The sequence below is a fragment of the Tiliqua scincoides genome, chromosome 7 (genome assembly GCF_035046505.1).
Source record: "Tiliqua scincoides isolate rTilSci1 chromosome 7, rTilSci1.hap2, whole genome shotgun sequence".
NCBI classification, from domain to species: Eukaryota; Metazoa; Chordata; class Lepidosauria; order Squamata; family Scincidae; genus Tiliqua; species Tiliqua scincoides.
Genome location: NC_089827.1, coordinates 17,736,658 through 17,761,139, shown reverse-complemented (window position 1 = coordinate 17,761,139; position 24,482 = coordinate 17,736,658). Strand labels below are relative to the sequence as shown.

At 43.4% G+C, this 24,482-nt stretch overlaps 1 protein-coding gene across 1 annotated transcript in view; it reads left to right on the top strand.

Annotated features, from left to right (window-relative positions):
* The first annotated feature begins 1,064 nt into the window (after positions 1 to 1,064).
* Positions 1,065 to 24,482, top strand: part of YAF2 (YY1 associated factor 2) — a 33,841-nt gene continuing 10,423 nt past the window's right edge. Inside the window, exons 1-2 of the mRNA XM_066634346.1 lie at positions 1,065 to 1,267; positions 1,529 to 1,654. Of these exons, the coding sequence (XP_066490443.1) occupies positions 1,242 to 1,267; positions 1,529 to 1,654 (152 nt within the window). The 5' untranslated portion in view covers positions 1,065 to 1,241. The remainder of the gene's footprint in view (positions 1,268 to 1,528; positions 1,655 to 24,482) is intronic.

The window sequence follows — 24,482 nt, the reverse complement described above, 5'->3', positions numbered from 1 at the left end:
TGGGGAGAATCTTGAAGAGGCCGTCTCTGCTGACCAGGTCGAAAGCCTTTGTGAGATCTATGAAGGCTATAAAGAGTGGCTGTCGTTGTTCCCTGCATTTCTCCTGCAGTTGTCTAAGGGAGAATACCATATCAGTGGTGGACCTGTTGGCTCGGAATCCACACTGCGATTCTGGATAGACGCTCTCTGCAAGTACCTGCAGCCTCTTTAGTACAACTCGGGCAAACAGCTTTCCTACAACGCTAAGGAGAGAGATGCCGCGGTAGTTTCCTGGGTGTAAGCCTCACTGAACACAATGGGACTTCTGAGCAGAGGGGTGTGCGCGCTCGCGCGTGCGCGCATGTGTAAAGGATTGTGCTGCAAGGAGGTGTGCAACCTTCCTGGGATAAGCCTCACTGAACACAATGGGACCTACTTCTGAGTACAGACATGTATATAGATGTAGGAATGTGCTGTGAGGGCATGTGCCACTTTCCTGAGAGTAAGGAACATAATAGGACCTACTTCTGAGTGTGTGTGTGTGTGTGTGTGTGTGTGTATAAGATTGTGCTGAGAAGGGGCATAAGCAAGTTTCCTGGGAGTAAGCCTCACTGAATACTCTTTCACTCCCTTCTGAGTTGGATTGTGTGTGTGTAGGATTGTGCTGTGAAGATATCTGCCACTTTCCTGGGAGTAAGCCTCCTTGAACCCAATGGGGTTTACTTCTGAGTAGAGACTGGTGTGTTTGTGCTGTGAGGGGATGTGCCTCTTTCCTGGGAGGAAGCCTCCTTGAACCCAATGGGGTTTACTTCTGAGTAGAGACTGGTGTGTGTGTGCTGTGAGGGGATGTGCCTCTTTCCTGGGAGGAAGCCTCCTTGAACCCAATGGGGCTTGCTTCCGAGTAGGCCCCACACGCCCGTGCTGCGAGGGTGCGGGCTCTGCCTCTCCTCCCCCTCAGCAGCGCCCTTCCCCCCGGCGCTCGGGGTTCCCCCTCAGCCCCCCCGCGGGCGCGCGAGGCGCTGGGCCTGGGCCGTGCTGCGGGCGGCCCTGGTTGGCGACGGGGGGACACGTGAGAGCGGCAGGAGCGCCGGGTGCGCGCGCCGGTCAGCCAGCAACAGCGGCAGCAGCAGCGCCGGGCTCCGGCAGCAGGACTTCCCCGACAGCTGGAGGCGGCGGCGGCGGCGCTGTCGGCGCTCCTCCCCCTCCTCCCCGCGGCCGCGTATTGACAAACACAAAGGGCTGGAGAGGCGCCTGGAGCCGGCATGGGAGACAAGAAGAGCCCCACCAGGTGAGGGGGGAGGGGCGGCGGCGGTTGTTGGGGCGACGGTTGGCGCGGGCGCCCCTCCCCCAGCTGAGGCGAAGCGAGGGCGGGCGCGGGGCTGTGCTGGGCCGAGCGAGCCCCGGGGAGGAGGGAGACAGACACACACACACGAGGGCGACCCGCCGATCGCGGCGGTGCCTTATGTCGCCTCACGTAACGCCTCCCCCTCTCTCTGCCCCTCCCTGCTCACCCCTCCCCCACTCTCCCCCCACCCCACCCCCGGGGCAGGCCGAAGCGACAGCCGAAGCCGTCCTCGGACGAGGGCTACTGGGACTGCAGCGTCTGCACCTTCCGCAACAGCGCCGAGGCCTTCAAGTGCATGATGTGCGATGTGAGGAAGGGCACCTCCACACGGTGAGTGAGCGGCCTGGCCGGCCGAGAGCGCGAGCCTGGACTGGTCTACTCTGGAGTCGCCCCACTGCAGTCAACGGGCTCGCTCCCAGGGAAGTGTGGATAGGACTGCAGCCTCGGAGCCCAAGCCTGTGCACGTCTACTCTGAGGGAGGTCCCATTGTAGTCAATGGGGCTTACTCCCAGGTAAGTGTGGATAGGGTTGTGGCCCAAGGCTGCAATGCTATCCACACTTTTCTAGGAGAGAGGATGTGGGTGTCAGAGCCCAAGCCTGTGCATGTCTACTCTGAAGTAAGTCCTACTAGAGTCCATGGGCTTACTCCCAGGAAAGCATGGCTAGGACTGCAGCCACAGAGCCTAAGCCTGTGCATGTCTGCTCAGAAGTCAGTCCTATTGTAGTCAGTGGGCTTACTCCCAGGTAAGTGTGAATAGGATTGTGGCCCAAGGCTGCAGTCCTATTCATGCTTTCCTAGGAGAGAGGACATGGGTGTTGGAGCCCCAGCCTACGTATGTCTACTTGGAACTCAGTCCCATTGTAGTCCATGGGCTTACTCCCAGGTAAGTGTGGATAGTATTGTGGCCTAAGGCTGCAATCCAATCCATACTTTCTTAGGAGAGAGTGTGTTTGGGCCCAAGCCTATGCATGTCTACGAATAACTCAATCCCCTTATAGTCCATGGGGCTTACTCCCAGGGAAGTGTGGATAGGGATTCAATCCTATCCACACTTGTCTGGGTGAGTCATTACCAATTGACTATAATGGGACTGACTTCTTAGTAGACATGCAGATGAGTGGGCTCTAAGGCTGTAGTCCTACCCACACTTACCTTGGAGTAAGCCCCATTGACTACAATGGGACTTACTTCTGAGTAGACAGGCAGGAGCCCAATCCTATGCATGTCTCAAAAGTCTGACATAGTAGTCAACCAGCTTACTCTCCTAGGTAAGTGTGGATAGGCTTGTAGCCTAAGAACCCCATCCTATACATCCCTACTCAGGCTGACTTCTGAGTAGAAATGCATAGGATTGGGCTCTTAGGCTGCAGTTCTATCCATACTTTCCTGGGAGAGTAAGCCCCATTGACTATAATGTAACTTCTGAGTAAGCTTGCATAAGATTGAGCTCTTAGGCTCCGGTGCTATCCCACACTTACCTGGGAGAGTGGCCATGGGTGTCAGAGCCCAATCCTATGCATGTCTACTTATAAGTACATCTCATTATAGTTGGAGAGTTACTCTTTCCCAGGATAAATTGTGAATAGGATTGCAGCCTTGGTCCACAATCCTATCCATACTTGTCTAGAGTCAGCCCTATTGACTATAATGGGACTTACTTTTGAGTAGACATGCATAGGATTGGGGCTCTGACACCTGCAGGGCCCCCCCCAGGTGTAGCGATGGGGAGAAGAAACTGCTAGTCTAAGAGTGGTGATGCTGCCTGGACTACCCCCCCAAGGGCCCTGAGCTGCTGCCTTTGCCACTATCATAACCAACAGGGCAGGCTTTTTATTTATTGCCTTCCTTGCTTCTTGGGCAGAAGGTGACAGTAGGGATCTGCTGCAGGCGGCAGCAACTCTCTGATCCTCCACTTCCAATTCTGTTTTTCAGCTTCCTGTCTCCTCTTCCCCCTCTAATATTTTGTCAGCCGAGAGGGCATGTCCTTTCCCTTAACTTGAAAACTTGCCTTCTCCTTCACCACCCTGCCAGACTTGGAGCACAAGCCTGTGCCTGCTGACTCAGAAGCAAGTCTCATTGTGTTCAATGGAGCTTACTCACAGGAAAGTGCATATAGGATTGCAGCCTTATGTGGTTTAGTTGCCAGTCATGCTGATGGAAAGGGATGTAGGATATAGGTGTCTCTTCAACTTTTTTATTTTTATTTTGCTTTGCTGTGTGTGTTGCTGTTCAGAGCACAGGTATCTTTAGTATTTCCTTGAAAAACAATTTCTAAAAATTATGTTTATTCCGTATATTTTGGAATGTTTAAATTCACCAAGCAGAAAATGCAGCTAATGACACAGGACGTCAGAAAACATTCTTCTAAAGTCTAGAAAAGAATCAGGCTCATAATTTTATTCTGGAGGCAATTGGTTGCCCGTCCTATCAAGAGGTTGTCTTGTTTACAGTGAGGGAATTATAGAACCTTGACAGCTTAGCAGAGTGTTTCTTAAATGTCTGCACAAAGTGTCTGTGCTGTCACAGCCAGTGTTCTTAGCCAGAATATCATTCTCCCCTCTCACCTTTCCCTTTTCACAGTTGTTTGCTTACCAGCAAAAGACCCACCATGGGTGGAGTGTGCTTGAGGGGAGAGGGCTTATGTTTTGCAAAGAATTTTGGGAAACAGCTTTCAGTGAAGATTGGAACTGTGGCAATACTGGCGTGAGAACTGGGCCTTACTGGTAACCACTGAGCAGCATCAGTGGAGATAGGAGCACCTTGCAAACATACAGTTTGACTGACTAGCAGGCTCTGGTGTGGTATGCTGGTGCTAGCAGGGACTGCAGCCTACCATCAACCATGCTCTTATTATTTCTTTAGTGAACTTGTATGCCAGCCTTTAGTTAAACTCTCAGGGTGGCTGGCAAAAGTAAAAAACACAAAATTCAATGTGAAACAAAATTAAAATACAGTGTTAAACACTGTCACGTTAACATGTTGGATGCTAAAAACAACAAATATTTTGTTAACATCCAACATGTTAACGTGACAGTGCTTAACATTGTGTTTTAATTGCATAGTGGTGACTTTGCATAGTGGTGAAATTGCATAGTGGTGACTGAGATGGCTCCTGCTTTTTTATTTCTGAACAGTTAACTGGTCAAGGTATACTTTCCCCATCATTCTACTGCAGAGGTTCCCAAACTTACCACAGTCATGGCCACCCTGCAGTTACAGCACCGACTCTCCTGGACACCACCATCATGAGTCACATGAGATCTTACACAATTCAAGGTAGTTGTGCTTGGGAGTGTCAGTAAGAAAAGGCCACAGAGCATCATGAAACATGTCTGAGTTTGCAGTGGTGTACAGTTTTGGAACCACTGCTCTGCAGGGTTATCTGGAGAAGACCATTCCACAAATCATTGCAGGGGCTTGGCTACATAGTGGCAGTGGGCAGGTTTTTCCTTCACTGCAACAGTGTCACCAAACATTGAACTTCTGTTTCTCCACAGGCATGAATGCTTATAATAGGGGAAAGTACCGTATTTTTCGCTCCATAAGACGCACCTGACCATAAGACGCACCTAGTTTTTAGAGGAGGAAAACAGGAAAAAAAATATTCTGAACCAAATAGTGTAACAAAATATTTAATAAACTATAACAGAACAACATTTGAACCATGTAAAGTGAACAGCAGTCAACAGTGGCATTAAGGACCATTATCACTGTCATCAACAAATGGAGAGACTTAAAGGTTTGAGTACTCTAGTTTTCTGGAAACCCCAAGAACTCATCATTGCTAGAGTCAGAATTTATGAAGCTCACAAAAGCAGGTGCACGAAAATAGGGGATCACATTATCTTTCTGCTACAATGATGTTCTGCCAAATCCCAATCCACTGGGCCTTGAGCCCGCTTAAGGCTGATCAGTCCCCCTTGTGCAGCTCGCCAGTGCAGCAAGCAAAAGTGAGTCCAGTTCCAGTCCACAGATGCCAAGTAAATCAGTCCCATCAATCAGAGTTGCCAAATCAGAGTCCAGAACCAATAAGCCAAATTACAGTTCAAGGTCAGTCAAATCCATCAGGGTATCCAAGTCCAGTCACAATCCACAGTCAGATTCCAAATTCAATAAACCCAGTCAGCCTCCTCTCCAACCTGCACTCCTTCAAAACCCACAAACCCTTTCTGCCTCAGGTACTCCTTATATCCCTGAGGGCCCTATTGCCTTCCAGTGGCTGCAGCTGTGCAGCACACTCTGTTGAATGCCCAGGCCTTACCCTTAAAGGGGCCACTGCTGACACCACATCTACCTCCTCGCCAGTTCTTCCGTGATTCCAATACAAATGAACAAGTAGAAAGTCCAACCACAACTTGAATTCTCAAGACACAACAAACCTCTGGATTTATGGTGAGAACCGAGCCTTACCTGGGGCTTGTGCAATAAGCAAACACTGGCATTCTGACCAAGGAGACAGTTTTTTCTTTGTGATGGGGGGGGGGCTTACATTCAGATGCTGGATGAGGTGAGTGAAAGCGCCCCTCCCCTGCTGTGTGAGTGAGTGTGTGTGTGGGGGGGGCAGAGCATCTGTGTGAGTAAGAGAAGGGGGCAGCCTGTGTGTGTGAGAGAGGGGGGAAAGTGTTTGTGTTGCAGAGAAGTTGTGATGCTCCAGGCTTGGGGGGGGGGAGAGAGGCTTTCCTGGGAGTAAGCCCCCCTGACTCTAATGGTACTTACTTCAGAGTAGGCATGCACAGGATTGGGCAGTGAGACTGCCTCCCCACCCACACTTTCCTGGGAGTGAGCCCCAGTGACTCTGAGACTTACTTCTGAGTAGCCTCTGACTGGGAAGCAGAGCAGAGTGGGCAGGGGGCGGGGCCAGGGCTGGGGTGGAGTTTTTTTGGGGGGGGCAGTATTCGCTCCATAAGATGCACACACTTTTCCCCCCACTTTTTTGGGGGGGGGGAAGTGTGTCTTATGGAGCGAAAAATACGGTAAGTAAAGTGCGATCAGGGACTAAATTTTCTTTCTTTGTGTGGTACCCTCAGCCTTTAAGAAATACTTGATAATTTTTCACAGTTCTGATGTATCCTATTTGCATAGCCTTTCATGATCACATCAAGTTGTGACAGAATGTTGGAAACTAGCTTTTTATATACAGATGCTTATTTTACTTCCAGAAGTATCTTCTACCCATTTATAGTTGCCTTGCATGGATTACTTTTAAGCGGCATTACTTATATGCCTATATTTCAGTGTGCAATAAATCCTGTATGATAAACATACAGGAATATGCCATCATCATAGAAAGTACTGAATTGTGTATATATATATAGACAGTTTAATCCTGCTGTTTGTCCCAGGTTGATTAAATACCACTGACTCCATAGGAGCATGAATTAGTTATTTTAGCACTGGGACCCACTTTTTCAGAATGAGAATTTGTCAGCCACCAGAAGTGATGTCATGATCAGAAGTGACATCATCAAGCAAGAAATTTAAAAGCATATACACAGTAGCCTGTTAAAAATACAGATAATAGTAATAATAATAATACAGGTATTTATATACCACCTTTCTTGATCTTTGTTCAAGACTTTATTCAAGGCGGTTTACATAGGCAGGCGATTTAAATCCACATAGGGATTTTTACAATTGAAAGAAGGTTCTATCTTTCAAGAACCACAACATTCAAGATGTTTCTTTCTTGATCTGGTTTCACGTTCTGGCCTCCATCTTCCCACGCTCAGAGCAGATGGAATAACTCGGCTCAGCTTGTCAGCTGCTTCAAGGTTGCACGGTGCCGGTGGCCTCGAACTGGCGACCTGTGGATGTTATCTTCAGGCAAATTGAGGCTCTACCCTCTAGACCAGACTTCCTGCCCTGTAACATTTCCCCAAATGCAGTCACATACCATCAAGTCTAATATATCAAGTCTAATATAGTAAAAATAAAATATTGAAATGAATGGGGACCCACCTGAAATTGGCTCATGACCCACCTAGTGGGTGCTGACCCACAGTTTGAGAAACAGTGACTTAAGGCATATGTAGTCTGCTTTTTCTTATAGCAAAGTGTCTTGCCATCTAAGTGGAATATAAAACTAAAATACAGCCAAACAAATAAAATACAAAAAAATGAACTAACAGTATAAAACAATGCTTTAAGAACAGATATCAGAAATTAATTGCCAGTTGCCAACTGCAACAGATAGTGTGTAACCTTTATGGTAGGTGGAGGGAAGAACACTTCCTAATCTCAAGAGGAGGTAAGCCTATTGGCTAAGGTACTGCTCCAAGCTGCTCATGTTCTTGGTTACCATTTTTGTACTGCCTGTCAATGGAATAGCTTTGATAATTTTATGTATATATCAGGTTCTTATCCATCCACTATAAGTGATTGTGAGGTTGGTGTAGGAAGAGGTCTTCTCTGGTCCTCAAGACATTAATATCTTTAAATGTAAGGATCAGCATCTTGAATTGGACCCAGAAGCAAATTGGCAGTTAGTCTAGTTCCAGCAACATTGGTTAAATATGCTTTTGCCATTCAATATTCAGTAGGAGGCAGACACTAGCATTTCACATCAACTTCTAAACCAACTTCAGAGTAGTCTCACTGTAGAGCACATTGCAGTAGACCAGTGTTTCTCAAACTGTGGGTTGGGGCCCACTAGGTGAGTCGTGAGCTGATTTCAGGTGGGTTCCCATTCATTTCAATATTTCATTTTTAATATATTAGACTTGATGCTACCATGGGATGTGACTGCATCTGAGTAAATGTTACAACTCTGTACTTTTAACAAGCTACTATAAATATTCTTTTAACAATGATAGTCAATGGGACTTACTCCTAGGTAAGTGTGGGTAGGGTTGCAGTCTAGGATTGTAAAAAATGTTCCTGCTTGATGTCACATCTGGTCTTGAGATCACTTCTGGTGGGTCCTGACACTTTCTCATTCTAAAAAGTGGGTCCCAGTGCTAAACATCTGAGAACCACTGCAGTAGACAATCCTGAAAGTCACAAAAACATGGATCAACCTATCCAGGTCCCCCTTCTTAGCTCCTTCTTTAGGTTTTGAAGGACCCTAATGGGTTCCCTTCCCCAAGTTAACCCACTTCCTCTTTGCTGTTGCCCATTTGATTGCCCTCTTCCACTCAGCCCAATGCATCCCTTCCCAGAGGGCAAGGTAAGTGAAGGTTCCTGCTCTTCCTTGTCATTGACCATACACTTGGAGAGGGCAAGTAAACAGGTAGCAATAGCAAAGAGCACCAGGGTTGCTGTCATTCTGAAGATTCACAGTGGACTATAGTAGGCACCCAGCAGTGCTGATCCTAAATGCGAGCCCTGCCTAAGTAAGAATGGACCTATGCTTTAAAAGCACACCTGATATTAACAATGTATGTAACCTACTTGCCCCAAAGCACGGCAAACTCCAGGAGCACACCTATTTACAGCACTTGTTTATATAAGGGGTATGTAGGTAGTTGCCTTATACTGAATTGGATAATTGAGCCATGTGCTATTGTTAGAGGTATTAGTTTCCTGTGTGTAAGATAGGAGTGCAGCCTAAGTTTCACTCAACACAATGGTCTTACTTCTGAGTAAATAACACTGTTTTTAAACACTTCTAGCTATTGTCAGTAGCTCTCCAGGGTTTCAGTCAGGAATCTTGCATAGTTTTCTCTGGAGAAGCCAGGGGTTGAATCTGGTGCTTCCTGCATGTAAAGCATGTGCTCTGCCATTAAGTGACAGCCTTTTTCCACCTATTAGTGATATAGTAATCCTCTCCTAAGCATAATAATTTCCTGAGCCTCACCTCTGTCTTGCTTTATTGTGAATAACCCTATCCACTTGACCAGTGGTTCTCAAATTGGGGTGTTGCAGCACTACAGCCTCTACTCCCTTAAGGGAGGGGGGAAGGCAGCAGTGCGATCCTTAGGATCAAGCTGCTGCAGGGCAAGGGGGCTTTTTTCTTAAGCTGCCTTACCTGCTGTGGAGGTCTAGGGGTGCGTGGAGGCACGCGGAGTCCTCTCATGGTTTCCTGTGGTTTGTAGAAAGTAAAAATAGCTACTGCGATCCACCGCTGGTTTCTCAATCCAGAAGTGGGTCACAGTAGCTATTTTCACTTTCTATAAGCTGTGGGGAACCATGCAAAGGACTCCGCAGGGCTCCCTGCACTCCTAGACCCCAGTAGCAGGTAAGGTAGGTTAAGAAAAACGTCCCCTGCCCCTTTAGCAGTGTGATCTGTGGATCGCATTGCTGCCATTTACATGCCTCTGCACAAACTTACCTCAGGAGTTTCACTCCTAAGAAATTTGAGAATCCCTGTACTTGACCAATAGTCTAGACCAGGGGTCAACAAACCCCGGCTTGGGGGCCAGAAGCGGCCCGCAGCAAGCCTCTTTCCAGCCTGCGGCCAACCTCTTGTCCCCTGAAAGCCTGTGGCCCACTCAACTGAACATGACCAGAACTGTGCTCTGATTTTGTCTGAAGGGTGTTCTGAGGGCCAGAGAGGTTGAATGAATGACCCCATTCATTCATTCATTCATTCATTCATTCAAGTTCCATCTCTTATTTATTTAAATTTTATATTTTAATTGTTTTTCCGGCCCTCCATACCATGCCAGATATTTGATGTGGCCCTCTGGCAAAAAAGTTTGGAGACCCCTGGTCTAGACCAGTGCTTCCCCCAAACCTCTACAAGGGAATTGGGAGCACTGTAAGTTTTTGTGGGGGAGAGGGGAAGGCAGCAATGCTATCCCTAGGATCACACTGCTGTCAGGGATGGGAGGGGGGTTTTCTACTTGCCTGCAGCTGGTGCTGCAGTCCTAGGGAGTCCAGGGGTAGCTGGGGGCCCTGTGGAGGGCTCCTTGTGCCTGCAAAAGTGTTTAAAAAAAAATGGACACTTGCAGTTTTCATGACGAAACAATGTCATTTTTTCTGCTTTACACTTTTGCAGGCACAGGGAGCCCTGCAGAGGGCTCCCTGTATGCCCCCCCCCTCCCACCAGGACTGCAGTGCTGGCTGCAAGTTAAATAGAAAATCCTGCTCCCTTCTTTTACAGCAGTGTGATCCTGGAGATTGTGTTGCAGTCTTTCCTCCCCACCTCTTAAAAGGTCATTGTCCAGTAGTTCCCAAATTAATCGCAGTCCACCAGTTTGGGAACCAATGGTCTAGATCAGGGGTGTCCAAAGTTTTTGGCAGGAAGGGCACATCGTCTCTCTGACACTGTGTCAGGAGAAAAAAAAAGAATTAGTTTACATTTAAAATTTGAATATATTTACATAAGTTTACATAAATGAATATATTAAAGATGAACTTATATGAATGAATGAATGAAGGTCTTTCAATATCTCAAGGCCTATAAAAGGCCTTGCACAAAGCAAGGCTGGCCTTTTCTTTGCTGCCGCTACTGCATCACAGACATGAAACAACAAGCAGTGGAGGGAGCCCTCATCCCACAGCTCACGCGAGAGGTCAAACAGTCGCCCTCACGCTGAGAGCAGTTGCATCGGTCTAGTGTGGACTCCAACAAATCTCTGGAGGGCCAGAGGCTCATTGGAGACTGGGGGCTCCTTGAGGGCTACAAGTGGCCCCAGGGCTGGGGTTTGGGCACACCTGGTCTAGACCAGTGATTTTCAACCTTTTGCACCTCATCGCATGTTGGGAAGGCACTAAAATGGTTAAGGCACACCATCAGATTTTTGACAATTGGAAAGGCACAGCACACTACTGGTTGGGGGCTCACATCTCCCAATGACCCTACTAATAAATAACCCCCAATTCCCATGGCGCACCTGGAGACCATTCACGGCACACCAGTGTGCCATGGCACAGTGGTTGAAAATGGCTGGTCTAGACCCACCCGTGGGACATAACCCAATTCTTGTTGGGTCATGAAAGTGACAGGGCAGATTAGGCTATGTTCATCAAAACAAGCTGCTGGGGGGGGGCACAACTGCCCAATCATGATTGCCACACCCTTGGCATTTATAAATGAAGCCAAGGGCTTCTGAAAGGCCTAGGGCTTCTAAAAAGTTTGAGAACCACTGGTTTAGATGCTTGTTTATAAAAGACATCATCCCCGAGCACTTAAAGGAATATAAACTTGGTGTTATCAGTATATTGGTTCTGCTAAACCCCAGGTCCTAGATCTAGGACCTAGATTCTAGATGATCTGTCAGCAGATTCATGTAGATATTCAGTAGCATCAGAATAATATTGATTCTGTAGGAGGGCAGATGCCAGTTTCTACAAGGTCAAGCTGGCATGTTTGCTGGCAACAACCTGTGGTCAAATGGAAAAGAGTCATGGAAGAATAACGTTTGAGACGTGATTACAGCTGTGCAGTCTGATCCTCTAGAAGGCAATTGAATTAGCTGACTTAATGAAAAGATTGTTATACTGCTTTTTTAGCATTCAGAGTGTCAATTTACTTTCAGTTGAAATGATTGAAGCCCTTGTCAGTTGTTACTTAAACATTTTTGAGTGTTTTTAATACAAGTTGCAGTTTTACAGAGTAATGTCTCCATTTCACATTTGTCACTATAATGGAATAAAAGATCTGATAAGTTAATATGTCAGTTGATCAAATTCAGTGGAACTGCTACATTGGCTCTTTAAGGGTTAAATATCTGCTTTGTTGTGGCAATTATAATTGGAAAACAACATGTAGATACCCCTGTGCTGCAGTCCTTATTCATATGGTGGAGCCTTGGGGCTGCTGCATTAGGTAAACATAAGTCTGTAACTACTTGTTAACATATTTAGCATCTCATCTAACTCCCCAGACCTCTGAACAGCCAAAAATAGCAATTGTGGCCCACTTCCAACTGCTATTTTTAGCTGTTCTGAGGCTTGGGGAACCTTGCTGAGGGGTCTGTGGGCTCCTGTACCCTCCAGAGGGCCAGTGCTGCCAGGGGTAAGTTTTTTTTTTTAAACCCTTTCCTACACAGCAGTGGTATGATCATGGTGATCACATCACAGCCTTTGCTCCTCCCCTGCAAGCACTTATAGCTGCACTCAAACTCCTAGAGAGTTTTGGAATTGCTGCATTACGTGTTTCATTATGTCTCTAGTTTGTGATCTTCGGGTATACGTGAAGGTTTATAGCCTTTAATACAGTGATTTTCAACCTTATTCATCTCATGGCACCCCTAACAAGGCACTAAAACTGTCAAGGCACACCATTGTTTTTTGACAATTGACAAGGCATACTGCACTGACAGGAGGGGCTCGCATCTCCCAGTGACCATACTAACCAGTGATCTTCCCCCAAACTCCACAGCACACCTGCAGACAGTAGTTGAACAGTAGTTGAAAATGGCTGCTTTAATAACTTTGTTAACCATGAGTTGCCTATTCCTTTTTAAATGCCATCTGAGCTGGTAGTTATCAATACGCCTTGTGATAATGAATACCTATTAGTTATGTGTGGTGTGAAGAATATAAAAATTTAGTATACTAAATTGATTTTGTGCATACCTGTTTTCATATAGGAATACAAGTAGTGCTCCCTATGTTTGCTCTGGGGAAAAAAAGATACAAAATAGGTGTAGTTCTGTCAATGTAGCAATATTCAAGACAAGGAATTTACAGCCCAATCCTATGCACGTGTACTCAGAAGTCCCATAAGAATCAATGGGGCTTACTCCCAGGTAAGTGTGGATAGGGTTGGGCTGTTAGTAAGTTATAAAACTGAGCATTTGCTACCTTTTCATTTTGGATGGCTAATTATACTCTGAGACTTTTGTACTTTTACAAGCACTAAAAATTGGTTCTGTTAGCTTTCCTTGGATCAATCTGGCATAGAGTAATCTGTGATCAACAGCTTTCTCTGCATGTATCAACACTGCATACCCTGGCTATGCATATATTTGGTTCCCTAATCCAGAGACCAAAAAGCCTGCAGTCCTTCATCTTGTTCACAAAGGAGTGAAGACAGTGCAGAAAGGCACTTCATATTTCCTTGTACTGGTTGGCAGGAGAAGAGGAAATACTACAGTACTGGCTGTGTTTGAGGATATTTGGGCAATAATACTTCTTTCACCTATGTTTAAAGCATTTTACAAAACATAAATAAAATTAGTTTCTTGTAATATCTGTAAATAAAGTTGCAATTTATTATATAGAAAATTGCTATAGAAATTGAAGATTATAGCCTATGATTTAAATACTTTCTCTTTGGACTATTTTACAGGGATATAAAGGCAGACATATATATGTAAGCTTTGCAGTATTAGAATTGTGAAAATGTATCAGATGTTGATGAACCATTCTTTCTGTTGTATACTGTAGATTTCTCAGTATATCAAAAATTTGTTGTGAATGTGTGCGAGAGATGTAGTATATTAAATACACTTATGAATGAGAAGTTAAAATTGATAAATATGTAGGTACACATATTCATGAATTTTTCAGAAAGAGGTAACTTAAAAAATAAACTGGATATTTACAAAGGTTATGGTGCTCTAATTTTGCAAATAGACTTGAATCTTCCCATATCATATATGTCTATCTGGCTCCCGTGTGTACACATTCAAGCCTTCTAGCCATGCACATTTGTAGACTGATGCTGTATAGATCTGGTTGTGCTATGGGGTCTTCAGTTCTGTTGACAGACTGTTCTCATTTTACATTTGAAGGACATTGCATACTATCCATTCAAATCAGACCAAGTGTAAATAGATTTTGCAGGACTAAAGGACTATAATCAAATGTGGTGTTTGAATGTGAGAAGATCCGTATTCTGTAAAATGTATGGTGTGATAACTGCCCTGTATTATAATTGATGAATTCCCTTGCTGTTATGCTTTTGAGGATAAATGCTTTCTGTGTGGAAGTGATAGCCTCAGATGATTCCCAAAGGGCACTGCTTTCATTGTAAAAGCACTGCCAAATATTGCTCTATGCCAAATGGCAATCTGTTAAACATTCAGTGCTGAGGAATGTTAGCAATTATGTCTTCAGTAATTTGCAGTTTCAATTTATTATTTGTTCAGTAATATGTTTTTGCTAATTATGAGTGCGAATGTTTACTATATTTGTTCTGGTTTGAAGAGCAGAGATGAGCATGGATGAAATTTACTGAATAATATTGTAAAATAGAGATGAATTTTTAAATTACCGACTGCCTGTATGTTATATGGAATATTTGTATATGGAAAATGTTAATAGTGGATAACTTTTCAATATAAGATAAAATCAGTAACTTCATATTTTCATGAAATATTTTATGGCATAGCAATAATGATGTCATATTAGGACACTTTTATACAGTATCTCCTGCTTGTGGAGCTTGTAGACTGTACTTAACCTTTGTTGGAAATAAGATGCTGGACTTGATCCTGGTTTGATCCTGCATTTTTTAGGAGGTTTGAGGTTTATGTAAAAATCTATGTATTAGCAGTATAGTTTGGCATTTATACCACCATCCATCTGTAGTCATGACAGAATGTGGATGGGGATATACAACTGCCTGCACATCTCACTGATAACATTACAGTGCAGAGGATGACACTTTGTATTTTCACACGCATCTGATTTATACTTGCAGTTCCTGATCACAGAAGATTTGTGGGTGGAAGCCGCTTCCACCCACAAATCAGCTATAGATGGAGCTATTAGAATAAATTTGGTTAACACTACATCTCTGTGCAATATAATTTGATTGATAAACTGAGATGATATATATCTACAACAAAATCTTAACTGTTGCAGTGAATTATTTCATTTGGTGGCATTCTTCTTTTGGAGTTAGTACAGTGGAGCTGTTTATCCTCAGATTTTATATCCATGGATCTGGCTCAACGAAGATCCCTTGGACCTGTGTTGAGCCAAACATGGCCCCACCTGAACCCTCTGAAGGTGTCAGGAGCCGTGTTCCAGTAGCCTCTGTGGGCTTCAGAATGACTGAAAAGGCAGGACTTCAGAATGGCTGAAAAGGCAGAGGGGTACTAGAAGTGACACTTTTATTGTCTTACAAGGCATTGGGAGACCCGGGGAAGCCCTAGAGGGGCCAAAACAGCAGATTTCTATATCTGGGGGGGGGGTCCCAAAATGGATCCCTCACAGATACCGAGGCCCCACCTCTACAAAATTAATTCATCTGAAGGAAGCCATGATATGATGGTTAAGCTTTCTTTTACAACAAGAAACTGTGCTTAATCTTAAAAAATGGGCACATGATATTTTAGCATGGTTTTTCTTGGTTTTTCATAGTGTGTGCCATAAACAAAATGCATATTAACAGTGTGGTCCTTGCATGTCTGCTGAGAAGTAAGCTCCATCAGTTCAGTGGAATTTACTCATAGGATTGCAGCCTTGGTGCCTAAAACTGTTACAGAAATGATACAGAATTTGCAGTGTATATATATATATATTTTAAATTTGGATAGGGAAGGCATGGATACCTGAAAGTGGACTAAAAACCATAATATGAGAGAGGAGTATATGGAAGTATACTTTCAAAAGTATATGGAAGCAGACTTTTTAAAATGTTACTGTAAATGCCAGATTCTTCATTGTGATTTAAGTGTTCGTATGCATTTACATACACCCATTCGTGCACATACTCCAGGTGTCATGTGGTGTGATACATGTTCACATAAGATCTTGTTTGTTCATCAAGTTGGGATGCAATAACTTCAATCACCTAATGCAGGAGTATCCAAAGTTTTTGGCAAAGTTCTTTCTGACTGTGTTGGGGACGGGGGGGGGGGAATTTACATTTGAATAAATTTACATAAGCTTACATAAATGAATATATTAAAGAGGAACTTATATGAACGAATGAAGGTCTTGCAATAGCTCAAGGCCTATAAAAGGCCTTGCACAAAGCAAGGCTGGCCTTTCCTTTGCTGCTGCTACTGCATCACAGATGTGAAACAACAAGCAGTGGAGGGAGTCCTCATCCCACAGCTCACACGAGAGGTCAAACAGTCGTCCTCATGCTGAGAGCAGTTGTGTTGGGCTAGTGTGGGCTCCAACAAATCTCTGGAGGGTCAGAGGCTCATTGGAGACTAGGGACTCTCTGAGGACCAGATTGATAGGCCTCGAAGGCTACAAGTGGCCCCAGGGCCGGGGTTTGGGCACCCCTGACCTGATGGAATCCAATGTTGTATTTAATAATATGTGACCTAGAGGTATTATATTGTATCAGTGTTTACATATAGTTTGTGGGAAGTATTATTCAATTGGAAGGTTAAAGTACAGAGCATTTCCTCTGTTCTTTTAATGCAAGAGGCCTTTGAAGGAGTCTGGAGTTGATTTCTTGTGTTCTTTCTTAATTTGAGACAGGGCAGAGGATTTATAAGAAATCTGGTTGTTGCTGCATCCCTCCCTGCTTATAGTCAGACCAAATGCAGATCTTCTACTCAAGATGAGCCATGGACAGTTCCCCAGGAACATAGTCAGAATTGCTGCATTCTAATGTATAAGAATTGTTGATTGTGTAATTAAAAAGTGCCATGCTACATGTATATAGACAAAAAAATTTTCTGTATGCGTGTGTACATGTGAAAGGTGGATAGTCATGCACACTCTCCTCACAGATGAAAGGTTTGTGCTATTTCCCTGTCTGATCGGAATCTGAGGGAGCCACATGCAGTCTTCCCTGGTATTTTCCCTCATTTGGGAGAAATGGTGGTCCTCGTAGCTAGGCCTTCTTCCCTCTTCAGCAGAAATAGGGATACATTAATACAGTGCTTCTTATCCTGTCTGTTACCCAAGAGAGGCTGCTGGGAGAGATGCTGTGAGTAGCACATTTTTTTTAGAGTACACAGATGAGTTGCTGATATGTCTCCTTATTAGCTGCTCCAATGTCCTACTTGTGAAAATTTTAATTACACCTCAGGAAGCACGCTATGGTTGTTGAGAAAGGCACCCATATTTCATTTGGGAAATTAACAGGAAAATATGTTTCTTGTGTTAAAGTTGCTGTGAGAACTACTTACTCATCTCCAGTGTTTTTATAAAGTGTGTATAATTTCAGAAATGGGCATTTCAGTTAGGAACAAGGATTTTTAGATATGATTGGAGATACAGAATGCAGTATTTTGTTAGACATGAATTGAAGCTTAGGGTAATGTTCTGAGATATTTTAACCTTCCCTGAGAATGTTAAAAGTTGTTTTACATCTTCTTTCTTTTGAAACTAACTTAGGGAAAGGCCTTTCTCACGCATTCCTTTGAATTTATTTTATAGTGAGAATCAAATAGTTATTGAAGCCTGGTTTCACATGAATTGTGATTTACAGCTAGAGATGTAAAAATTTCTGGAAATTTTGAAGCTCGGGGAAAAAAAATTTTTCCAGGAAAAAACAGAAAACCTCCACAAAACAATTTTTAGAAATCCAGAAGTAACAATTATTCATATTTCCTCTCCATGGTATTAAATAAAAATACCCATTCTCATAGAAAATTAAAGAGGGGGGAAGTGTATAGAAGGGAGTGGGACTAAGTTTCAATGAATGGACATGAAATTTAATCAGAATCTTTTTCTGAGCTGTAATTATTGGTATCAGTTTGTCTCTGCTTCTGCAGCTACTCCATTGTCTGTCATTATCACAGTTATTATGGACCTCTAAAAACTGAAGTTTTGCCCGAATTGAAACAAGCTTCTCTACCCTTTCATATGTCAGTTTATTTCTTGATTTAGTGTGAGTGTTTCCAAACATAGACCAGATTCTTTCACATGCTGCAGAAGATGGAGGAATCTGAAGAAAGCGAGAAGCAAGAGGAGTCAGAGGCTGTGTTGTGCAAAGACCTTGCCACCATGTTGCAGGAGGAATATGTTTGGCAGAATCCCAGATTGCATTCCTGGACCAAATCCCTGAAGATGTTCTTTATTCTGCAACATTTGAAAGTACCTTCCCAACATCAAGTCCTAAATGTGATGCTTGTTTTGTAATCCAGTCAAATGCAGTAACAGTGCTATCATCACTTATTTCCACCTTTGAGTCTTGGATCTAGCAGATTTGCAGCAGCTTGAATTGGATTGCAATAAAATTCTTTCCTTTTTTAAATAAAATCTTTCACTTTACTTTCTTCTATAGTTGTAAGTGGAGATATACTGAGATTTTCAAAAACAGTTGTTTTTATCTTGGTCATTAGATAAGGAATTTCTGACAAAAGTGCACTATCTGATTCAGATGCAGTGATTCCTGCAGCAATTGGCTTTAAAATCTTCAGGGAATTTTGCAGCTGAACCCAGAAGACATCCTGATCAAGAACAGAGTTTCTTGCACTCCTGGGTACTTTAAGATTTTCAACTATTACTGTTTCTTGAAGAGCTTCTTTTTTTTTTTTTAGTAAACTTTCAAAGGAGATCACCACTCCAGCCCACCAAGTTTTACTGCAGAGCTTCAGTTTCACTATTTTATTCTTTGCATTTTTTCTACTTGCTTCTTCTTGAAAACTACAGCTACAATAGGACTACCTTTTACATGTTTTATTTCTTTTGCTCATCTGTAGATAATGTGAAGGGTGTTCAGTTTCATAATATCATTAAGAAGCAAGTTGAGCCCATGAGATGCACATCCTATTGTAGTGATATGTGGATACTTATCCATTATGATCTCCCATGCTGCTTTCGTATTGCTGGCATTGTCAGTCAGCAAAGCAAATACTTTACTACTCCCAATTTTCTGTAGGACTTCATATATTTTACAGCTGATAGACATACTGCGGAGTATGTCTCCTGTTTCAATGCTTTTGTAAAAAAAACTGGTTGAAGTGTTCTTATAACAAAATTTATAACAGAGCGGGGAGATCTGCTCTGCCAGATCCTGTCCGTTTGTACAGGGCTCAGTGCCCTACATGAAATACCTTTACTTTACCACTGACCTTTTGGTCAGTAGTAAAGTGAGTAGCCCTATTGCAGGGCTGTTTCCCTGACCTGGGAGAAGGGGAGGAAAGTCCCATTCTCATGAGGCGCTGCCTGCGGCAGGCTGAGGCACACAGGATGCAGCGGGAGCTGTTCTAAGCGCTGCTGCAGCCGCATGCCCTGGGCAGCTCAGGATTGGGCTGCCTATGGCTACTTTGGAAGAAGACACTAATCTATGGTTGTGGGTGGGGTAAGTAAAGAACCAGATTAGTAGTAATTAAATTATTATTTACACAAAGGCTTTAAAGATAAACTAATATAGCTAAATGATTCAGTTTTCTGGAGTTAGATAAATGTAAACTCTTTTTAAAATTAAGTATATACTTTCAGGTCCTTTTTGTTGCTCTGTATTTTCTTCCAATGCTTTGAGGCCTGGTGAAGAGGACAGAACAGAATCAAACATACTCACCCACATGCAAAAACAAAACTGAAACCTTTTTTCTTTTCTTGTGACAATATAAGTACCTCCTAAAGGAAGAAATGCATCTTATTCTTGCGTTGGAGAGTTCAGTTTGTAACCTAGGACTTGCTTGTCCTCAATGCATAGAAATTAAAATAATCTGATACCATACATATTTTTTAGAAATGATTTGGAAAATATTTGAACACCTTGTCTATGATAATTTTATTCATCATGTTAAAGTAAAACATTCAATAATTTTTTTCTTTTTTCAACTTTTCCAATTTTTTGGAAAAACAGAAAAGGCTTCAGGAAAAAAATCAGTTTTTTTCTGACTTTTTCTGATTTTTTTTTCCAGGCCTTCACATCTCTAATCCTGCTGGTGACCAAATTAGTTTCTGCTTAAGTTCCTGATCATTTTGGGGGCTTGGCGCACAACTCCAGGGTATATCCTTTCTCATAGTTTCTCTGACCTACTAAATTGTCATTGTGCTTTGCCAGTATATGAACGGCTGAAGTTTCTAAGTTTGAAGTTGAATTGAAGAACTGGGCACCCAGATGTTTGTTTAATCCTATTGTGTTTGGGCAGGTTGTGCTTCAGAAAATTGAAGAGTCTGCTTTGCGAGCTCTTGGACCAGCCTACTTCTGGCAGTGTTGTGAGTGACGGTACTGCTAGATGAAATGAATGGGGACTTTTGATGCAACATTATTTTGTTGTTTATCGAGGTATTTAATTGCTCCCAAATCAATCGGTTTAAAAATATGATAAATCACTATCGATTAAAAACACAGTAACCCACACAATAGAACAATCAATCACATAATAATGAGAATCAAGGTAACACAACTGTATAATCACCAAACAAAGGAAAGCATACATCATCCCAACTCAAAGGTGAAATAGAAATGTTAGGATTATTATTAGTTCTCAATTGCCAAAGTACGAGGTACTGTACAAAGACTAAATCAAAGACTGACTCTGCCAGCAGGCATTCAGTTTATAAAAGTCAGATAAGGAATATAAGGGAAAGGGACACTTGCCTAGGTGATTATGCAAAATATTGCCATGGCAACTCTAAATTTTTTTTTCCAATTGTCTTTGGATAGTTCATTAATTGCCTAGAGTAGTGGTTCCCAAACTTTTTAGTATCAAGACCCTCTTTTTAAAATGATGCTCTTATCAGAATCCACCTAGGTTTAGGAGACTAAAAAATAGATCTAAAAGGAAATAATATATTTACTTACAAGTAATAAATTTTGTTTCTTTATGTACAAAAACATGATTTAATTCTCATAATGGAGCAGCCCTAATGAACTTCAGTGAATACTGTCCTTCCTTTCCCACATTTCTCCCCAGAAAAATAATAAAAATAAAATCTGTGTTTTTATTTTTATTAGGGAGGCTCAAAGACATATTTGTCTCCCTATATTTACACAAGTTTGCAGGAGCTGAGCTGTTTGCAGGATAATTAGCAGCTATCTGATTTTTAAATAGCTTCAGGGCTTGTGGCAATAGTTATCTGATCTTGCCATTACCTGTGTTTACATTAGAGGCTCTGCCAGTCCTTGACCCACCAAAAATCAGGTCATGACCCATGAGCAGGTCCTAATTCATAGTTTGGGAACCACTGGCCTAGATCCTTTTTTCTGTAAAGACTTGCAGCTGCTAAAGACCTGGACATTGTCAGGAACAAAGTCAGGTATGTATTTATTGTTGAGTTGGATGATAGTGACCTAGCTAATAGTCAGGCAACTTTGGCCTTGTCTTGGGAGGCCATCATCCCAGTAACATACCTGTGATACTTGCAAAAAGAGCTCTGGTAACAACAGAATCTGCCTTTCTCTCCTCTTATATTTACTGCTATCCCTCCAAGATTCTTCCATACATCATCTATCCCACTGACACATCAGACAAGTTAGTAGCACCAGTGATTCCCAGCATTGCTTATAATCAGGACAGCATAAAACTTAGCTATAAGGGTATGATGGGCTTGCTGTAGTGAACAAGTGACCTTCCTCATTAATGTCTGTCACCTAGGGAATTTGGAAGAGATTGGGTGCTTCATTTTTTGCTTTGGAATAATAATTTCATGTGCTTTAATAATTTCATGTGCTTGTCCTTTGTTTGTGCAGCTTTATAGGCTGACACAGTCTAAGCCTGTTTTTTTTTCCCCCCCCTGTGGATTTTTAGGCTTTCTCCTGGATTGCTGCCTGGTCATATACGGATCTTTGATTCCTGAGACCAGCTCAGCCTTTAGCTTCTGCATGGTGTTGTCAACACTGCTCATTCACACCCACACATGTGTCATGCACAAGTGCGTGTGCACACTCTCTCTAACTCATATTGAACCAAACTGGAGGAATTGGCCATACTTCTGTACAAAGAGGTCAGATTGAATAGCATCTGACAATTTTGGGATTACTAACATGGGTGAGCAGTGCAAACGGCCTCAAAGTGCCTCAAAATTAGGCTACCAGTAACCACAAGATCCAGCATTTCAAATGAAGAGTTTATTAGAGAATTTATTAAATAAACAATAAAAAGGCACATTTATTTTCAGACATGTTGCTTAGGAGGTCAGTTACAGAGCTTTAAAATTGTTATAGGTGAAAGAAGTACTTGTCATTTGGACAAGTGGGATTTAACTGGAAAGAGAAAGGAGGAATGACTGAGTTTGTGCTGAACTGGCTTTCTCTGCAGCCAGTCAGCTGAAGTAGGTGTTTTAGCTGGAAGTTTTGAAACAGGCAAATAGGCAATAGAATGGAGCTGTTATGAGGAGCGGGAGGCTTACCAGTCCTATTCTGCCAAGCAAGTTTGAGTATAAGGTCCTTCTAAGTAGCAGTGGCTGGGCTCTGAGATTCCAGGTTCCAGGAGAGAAAAGTACAGCAAAAAGCTGCTCCTTTGAGGGTGAGGGCAGCTACGAGTGCAAGAGAACTCGGCAAGAGGTTTTCTTCAGGACAGCATTGCTAAGCAAAAAGGTGGAGGCTATCATTAGGGAAGAAAATGCCACCCAAATTGGAGGGGAGTATCTATGGGAAAGAGACCACTGAAATGCATAGCAGGGTAGGCACCTTGGCAAATGGCCAGATGGAATGAAAAGGCTCTGTACAAATACCTTTACTGAGGAAAGATCACCAAAAATGCTCAGTGTGGACATCTCCAAGGGCAGAAGAGCCAGAGCAGGTGAGGCAGCAGTGGGGATGGAATGAGGGCAGGGAGGCTGCGGGAGGGAGTGGATCTGATGGTGATGACATGCACCAGATCCTATCTCTTTTTCAAGCCACCCCAACCCCTTTGTCTCTGTGGACTTGTGCTAATGATCACACCCCTACCCCTGTGCCGCATAGAGCAGCACCTACCTGCAGTGGTGCAAGTCCAAGGAGAACCATTATGGAGCAGAAGGTTTACAGAGGTTTAAATCCCCTTCCCCTCTGAAGCATCCTGATCCAGTATCCTGGATACAGTGTGCTGGTTTTTGGTGTGCTTGCACCAGCGGAAGAGGGGGAAGGATAGGATGCGACTCTCATAATCCTCTTTCAGCAGTCTTATTCTTTTCTGTCCCTCAACCAGAAGAGCTTTTTTCGTTCTAGCAGATCCTGGCTCACTCACATATCATGGATAACTCTTGTCAGTCATATGAGCAGCTCTTGATTCTTACCCCCTGCCTCCTGAAATTCCTCTTAGAGCGTGGAAACCAAGCCTTAGATCAGCGATTTTCAACCAGTGTGCCATGGCACATAGGTCTGCCCCAGGAATTCAGGGGAGGGTTATTTATTAGTAGAGCCAGTGGGGGTGTGAGCTCCCCACCAGCAGCACGGTGTGCCTTGTCAGTTATCAAAAAATTGATGGTGTGCCTTGACAATTTTACATTCTTTCTTTATTTGTGCTAATTTATAATAGTGCTTCCAGAATTGAAACAGTAAAATTATCTTATCAAATAACAATTGTGGAATATAGGAGCTATTCAGCATTTTCTAAGTACTGAAGAAATTATTCAGAAACAAGGTTGTTATAGTTTAATGTTTGCAAGGCTATACCACAGGATACTTAAAAGTTAGGCGGAAAGCAGTGAAAAATATGTCTTAGTATTTGGCAATCTTCAGTCTCGAAAGACTATGGTATTGCGCTCTGAATCGTGGTTCTGGCACAGCGTCTAGTGTGGCTGAAAAGGCCGATTTGGGAGTGACAATCCCTTCCACACTGGGAGCAAGTGCAGTCTGTCCCTGGTCTGTCTCCCTGGCTATGGGCCTTCCTTCTTTGCCTCAGCCTGTTGGCCAAGTGTCTCTTCAAACTGGGAAGGGCCATGCTGCACAGCCAGCCTCCAAGCAGAACGCTCAGAGGCCAGGGTTTCCCACTTGTTGAGGTCCACTCCTAAGGCCTTCAGATCCCTCTTGCAGATGTCCTTGTTTCGCAGCTGTGGTCTACCTCTAAGGCTCTTTCCTTGCATGAGTTCTTCATAGAGGAGATCCTTTGGGATCCGGCCATCATCCATTCTCACGACATGACTGAGCCAACGCAGGCGTCTCTGTTTCAGCAGTGCATACATGCTAGGGATTCCAGCTCGTTCCAGGACTGTGTTGTTTGGAACTTTGTCCTGCCAGGTGATGCCGAGGATGCGTCAGAGGCAGCGCATGTGGAACGTGTTCAGTTTCCTCTCCTGTTGTGAGCGAAGAGTCTGTGACTCACTTCAGTACAGAAGTGTACTCAGGACGCAAGCTCTGTAGACCTGGATCTTGGTATGGTCCGTCAGCTTGTTGGACCAGACTCTCTTTGTGAGTCTGGAAAACGTGGTAGCTGCTTTACCGATGTGTGTGTTTAGCTCGGTATTGAGAGAAAGAGTGTCGGAGATCGTTGAGCCAAAGTACACAAAGTCATGGACAACCTCCAGTTCATA